General features: G+C 31.6%; 1 protein-coding gene across 1 annotated transcript in view; it reads left to right on the forward strand.

Annotated features, from left to right (window-relative positions):
* Positions 1 to 6,100, forward strand: part of LOC107713351 (WD repeat-containing protein 48-like) — a 14,807-nt gene extending 8,707 nt beyond the window's left edge. The window contains exons 10-16 of the mRNA XM_016518834.1: positions 218 to 377; positions 1,197 to 1,295; positions 2,422 to 2,527; positions 2,597 to 2,684; positions 2,768 to 2,844; positions 3,996 to 4,185; positions 5,799 to 6,100. Coding sequence (XP_016374320.1) covers positions 218 to 377; positions 1,197 to 1,295; positions 2,422 to 2,527; positions 2,597 to 2,684; positions 2,768 to 2,844; positions 3,996 to 4,185; positions 5,799 to 5,894 — 816 coding nt within the window. The 3' untranslated portion in view covers positions 5,895 to 6,100. The remainder of the gene's footprint in view (positions 1 to 217; positions 378 to 1,196; positions 1,296 to 2,421; positions 2,528 to 2,596; positions 2,685 to 2,767; positions 2,845 to 3,995; positions 4,186 to 5,798) is intronic.
* Positions 6,101 to 6,330: the final 230 nt, after the last annotated feature.

The following is a 6,330-nucleotide window of genomic DNA, read 5'->3' on the forward strand; positions in this document are numbered from 1 at the left end:
ACAGCACTAATATATATATATATATATATAACAAAAACACAACAAAATTACCAAAACTGTAACTAAAATAAAATTGAAACTTGAAAAAATTAAATCTAATTCAAAATATTAACAAAAAAAATTATACTGTATCAGTGATAGTAAAATAACACTGGTCCATAATTAGATTTCTCTGATATTGGGCGTTGTTTTGAATAATGTCTGTGTTTTCCCCCAGTCTCTGAAGGGTATCCATAATTTCCGAGCGTCTGGTGATTATGAGAATGACTGCAGCGCTCCGCTGACGCCGCTGTGCACGCAGACAGAGCAGCTGATCAAAGGTACGGCTGTCTGCATGTGCTTCAGTCAGTCAGTGTTTTACAGGATCTTCACATACGGTAATAATTAGAATCTCCATCAAACAGCATCTTTAGCATGATCATGTATTTTTCCTAATATAAAAGCTATAATTTATTTGTTATAATTAATTTTGTTTATTTTTTGTCATAATTAGTATTTTTTATATTTTAATTGATAATATTTATATTTTTATTGTGTTTTATAAAGTGTATAATTTACTGTGTATATATAGTAATAATAATAATTATTATTAATAATAATTACACATACATTTTTATTGATAATATTTATATTTTTATATTTTAATTGTATGTTTTTATAAAGATTATAATTACTGTGTATATATTATTATTAATAATAATAATATTAATACACACACATACACATTTTTATTGATAATATTTATATTTTTTATATTTTAATTGTATGTTTTTATAAAGATTATAATTACTGTGTATATATTATTATTAATAATAATAATATTAATCTCACACACACACATATATATAATTATACGTATTTATTTGTTTATAATGTATCATAATATAGTTTTTAATGTTTTAGTTTGAATTATTATAGTTCCTCAAGTTAATGTCTTGTCTTGGCCTCAATATAAAAGTTATAATTTATTTAAGTTATAATTAATTTTGTTTATTTTTTGTCATAATTAGTATTTTTTATATTTTTATTTTAATTGATAATATTTATATTTTTATAGTATGTTTTATAAAGTGTATAATTTACTGTGTATATATAGTAATAATAATTATTAATAATAATTACACATACGTGAGCCGAGCCGTTTATCATGACAGTAGATGAGAAGGATGAGTTATTAATGTGTGTTTGTGCTGCAGTGAATCTGGGCGGGCTGCTGCTGCAGGCTCTGCTGGAGTACTGGCCTCGCACTCACACCAACCCCACGGACGAGGAGACCGAACTCAATCATGGGAGCGGTAAACTCTCTAGAACTCATCCCTCAACTAACACACTGACTACTGGATGTTACAAGTCTCGGTCTCTTTTAAATACATTGATCTTGCCATGAAAATAGCCATAGATGCTGGTATAGCAAGTAAAAATAAAATAAATAAATAAAATGCTGATTAGAAAATTAAATATTATAAAATAAATCATATAAATATATAAAATGTGTGTGTGTGTGTATATATATATATATATATTATATGAAATAAAATATCAAAATTTATAATTACATTATATTAGTATTATTACCGTTGTATAATCACATAATTCATAAATTTATTATTATTATTATTATATAATGCTATATGTAATAATATTACTATTATATAGTGTATGTAGTAATTCTAAACCTAGATATTGTATTTTTCAATATAAATGAGTTATAATTAGTGTAGAACTTATATTAACACATTTAATTAACATATTACACATACATATATGTATGTAAAATGGTACATTTTAAAAGTAGTAATAATAATAGTAATAATAGTTAACAATAATTATAAACTTGCATATTGTATTTTTGTAATATAAAAGTTACAATTAATTTGACAAAATAATATCCAAAGTTTGTAATTCCTGTTATATAATAATAATAATAATAAGAGGACCTATGTAACACACACACACACACATTTTATGTATTTACATTTATATTAATTATGCATATTTTTATAAAGCTAGATAATAATAATAAAAATAGTACCCATATAACACGTATATGATTACATTAAATTATATAAATGTGTATATTATATAAGTAATGTTATATATTATATGTAATAATTTTTGTTTATTTAATTTTTATTGAATTAATTAATTTTTGTTTATTGCTAGATAATAATAATAATAATGTACAGTAATTAATTACTTGTATTGTTTCATAACTCATTTAACTTCCATAATGTGACATTTCAATGTGAACAAGAATATTCAGCAGGATTTGAATGTTGGATCGGGCTTGATTTTGCGTGTTTATTTTTCTTTACAATTACATTAAAATAAATCTTCATTTTGATTTAATGCTCAATATTCTCTGAAACGATGCTGAATTCTTCAGACGATCCTGATGCTGTATTTGGTGTGTTTCCTCAGTGAACGGTGAGAACGAGAGCCGGATACAGAAGGGAAACGGATATTTCCAGGTGCCGCCGCACACTCCGGTGATTTTCGGTGAAGCGGGAGGAAGGACGTTATTCAGGTGTGTGTCCTCTGTTTGATCAGCTCTGTAGACGCTGGTGTTCGCTGATGAAATGACGTCTGTGCTCAGGCTGCTGTGTCGAGACTCCGGTGGAGAAACTGAGTCCATGTTACTCAACGAGACGGTCCCGCAGTGGGTCATCGACATCACCGTGGACGTAAGTGTCCGTAAAGTCCTCTTCAAAGTGATTTACACTTGTTATTTCTGTCATATAAGAGCATTTCTTTCTTTCTCTTACAGAAAAACATGCCCAAATTCAACAAAATCCCGTTCTACCTCCAGCCCCATTCGTCCTCCGGAGCAAAAACATTAAAGAAGTATGTGTGACCTGTGATGTTTCCGTCTGAAGCTTCTTACACAGAGACTGTAGGATGCAACAGTTGGATCTTGGTGTAAAAATCCCTTGATTTTATCTATAGAGAGGTAGATTTATAACAATAATTTAAAGATGGACCTACAGGTTTATATTGGTTTAAAGGCACAGTTCACCCAAAAATGAAAATTGTCATAATTATTTTATTTTTATATATATAAAAAAAATAAATAAAAAAATACTATAGAAGTCAATGGGTACCAGCAACTGTTTGGTTTCCAACATTCTTCAAAATAAGATCATTTTTAAAGATATATTTTGAAGAATGTTGGGAACCAAATGGTTGATGGTAGCCATTGACTTCCATAGTAGTAGTAGTAGTAGTAAAAAAAAAAAAAAACACACACTATGGAAGTCAATGGGTACCAGCAACTGTTTGGTTTCCAACATTATTCAAAATAAGATCATTTTTTAAAATATATTTTGAAGAATGTTGGGAACCAAACGGTTGATGGTAGCCATTGACTTCCATAGTAAAAAAAATAAATAAAAAAATACTATAGAAGTCAATGGGTACCAGCAACTGTTTGGTTTCCAACATTATTCAAAATAAGATCATTTTTAAAGATATATTTGGAAGAATATTGAGAACCAAACATTTGACGGTAGCCAATGGCTTCCATAGTAAAAAAAAAAATATACTATAGAAGTCAATGGCTACCGGCCACTTGGTTCTTCACAACATCTTCAAAATATCTTATTTAGATATATAAATATCTTATTTTTCTTATTATCTTATCCTTAGTAGGGAAAAAAATACTATGGAAGTCAATGGGTACCGTCAACTGTATGGTTTCCAACATTCTTCAAAATATGTTCTTTCATGTTCAACAGAAGATAGAAACTCATACTGGTTTGGAACACCTTAAAGATGACTAAATAATGACAATTTTTTTGGGGGTGAACTGTCCCTTTAAAACTCTTTATTGACGGTTTTATAAATAAATGGCACTGAAAAAGTGGGCGATTGTTTATTTTTATCATCCGTTCATGGCATCTGTTACACAAACAGTAATTTCAACTCATCCCAGAATACGCTTATTGGATGCCGTTGCACATCGACATGCATGGAAATGAACAGTCGTGTGTTTGTAGGGATCGTTTGTCGGCCAGTGACATGTTACAGGTGAGGAAGGTGATGGAGCACGTGTATGAAAAGATCATAAACCTGGACAGCGAGTCGCAGACGGGTGGTTCGGCCGCAGAGAAACCCAGCGAGCAGAAAGAGGAGGAGGACATGGCAGTGCTAGCGGAGGAGAAGATCGAGCTGCTCTGTCAAGACCAGGTATTTCATTAGACGAAGGCAATTGTGTTATTTCAGTCATTTTGTCATACTGTACCTGGTTTCATTTGTTTTTTAACATTAGTTTACTACATTAGAGCACTAACAATGGCCAGTTTATTATCTTTATTTTTAAAAATTATCTTTACAATAGAGTTGCATGTGCAAAATATCATAGTACTGTACTTCTACAATAGAATGTATAATGATTCAATTTACGAGGCTTTCGTAGATTAAATATAAATACAAAAAAAGCAAAATCGGCTTTGACACATTTTTTATGCATCATTTTGTAGATGTAGAATTAAAAAATATTATTGAATTTTATGCAAAAAATGTACATCGCTCCGACCCAAGTTGACAAAAGTGATCTGTCTTTTAACAATTGCTTGTAAATCTCTTATTATGCTATAATATTGGATTCAATCTTTTTATCAAGTTGTTTTCTTTCAATTAGCATGGGTTATTTATTTCTTTTTTTGGAACCGTTTGATCATAGGCCTCATTGATTTGAGCTCATGCACCTCAGTTTTTCAGTGAAAAAAAAAAACATTATTTGTGGGTATTTTTGGCTGAAAAACTGAGGTGCATGAGCTCAGATCAATGAAGCCTATGATCATTTCTGAAGTGTAACAAGGTGTGAATAAAATCCCCAAAAGTACAAAAATGATAAAAAAAATAATTTGAAAGTTGGTAGTCCAGTGCCATAACATTAACTAGCAATTCTGGAGGAAAAATAAATAAATAAACAAAATAAATAAAGAAAATCCTATGTGGGTCAAAATGACCAGAACACAACATGAGTGTTAAACACCTCATGTCATAATTACGACTTCCCAACTATATAAAATATTACCTTTCCAGGATTACTTGAATGCATTATTAGGGATGAAACGATTACCGGTTTGACGATAAATCATGATAAAATTCCCCACTGTTAGTATTGCCGTTTCATATTTTAATTATCATTAAAACCGTATTCGATTGCCGCGATTTGAACAATTGAGGATAAATAAATACTGTCCAGCATAAAGCAGAGTTTTAAGAACAGTCTCGCACAGTAGTTTCGTTTTGTGTGAAAACATGGAGGGAAGCTGGGAGGTTTTAAAGGGAAATATACAAATGAATTAATCATATGAATGTACCTCTGAAGGCTGACTGTCTTCAGAAAAGATTCGATGGCATTGTGTTTTTATCTTCGCTCCATGTAAAACCTAATAAAGTAGTGTTTTGATCGCAACGCTGAGGTTATGAGAAACCGCTGTAATTCTGCTGCTCCAGAAGCGCCACCTGCTGTCAGAGAGTGGATTTACAGAGACTTACATTACACTCAGCTTGTGTGCAGCTTCTGTCTGGACTAAAAACAGAGTTTATATGGAGAAAAATCCTGGAATGTTTTCCTCAAAAAACTTAATTTCTTTGCGACTGAAGAAAGACAGACATTAACATCTTGGAAGACATGGGGGTGAGTAAATTGTCAGGAAATTTTTATTCTGGAAGAGAACTTCTTCTTTAACAATACCGTGATATTACTGATAACCGTGATCATTTAGGTCACTATAATCGTAATAAGAAATTATGAAACTCTAGACATGATGTTGCATTGCTTTCCAAAGGTTCTGGATCCCAACATGGATCTGCGGACGGTGAAGCATTTCATCTGGAAGAGCGGCGGTGATCTGACGCTCCATTATCGGCAGAAATCCACGTGAGGTCCCGGCCCGTCTGAGGAAACTCCATTTGTTACACTTCACATTCAAAGCACACGCTCACCTGCACTTCCCAGTTCTGTCTGACGTCTACATCATCTTCCTCGCACGGGCCGCTCGGCTCACGCATGATTATCAAAGAGCAAATGCGAAGGAGGATCGCTGGAAAACACGCCGATGAATGGCAAAAAGACGTCACATAAAAGTGTTTTTTTGCCATGTTTTCCTCAAAAAACTTAATTTCTTTGCGACTGAAGAAAGACAGACATTAACATCTTGGAAGACATGGGGGTGAGTAAATTGTCAGGAAATTTTTATTCTGGAAGAGAACTTCTTCTTTAACAATACCATGATATTACTGATAACCGTGATCATTTAGGTCACTATAATCGTAATAAGAAATTATGAAACTCTAGAAATGATGTTGCATTGCTTTCCA

The sequence above is a fragment of the Sinocyclocheilus rhinocerous genome, unplaced genomic scaffold, assembly GCF_001515625.1.
Source record: "Sinocyclocheilus rhinocerous isolate Xijiao unplaced genomic scaffold, SAMN03320098_v1.1 scaffold1575, whole genome shotgun sequence".
Lineage (NCBI taxonomy): Eukaryota > Metazoa > Chordata > Actinopteri > Cypriniformes > Cyprinidae > Sinocyclocheilus > Sinocyclocheilus rhinocerous.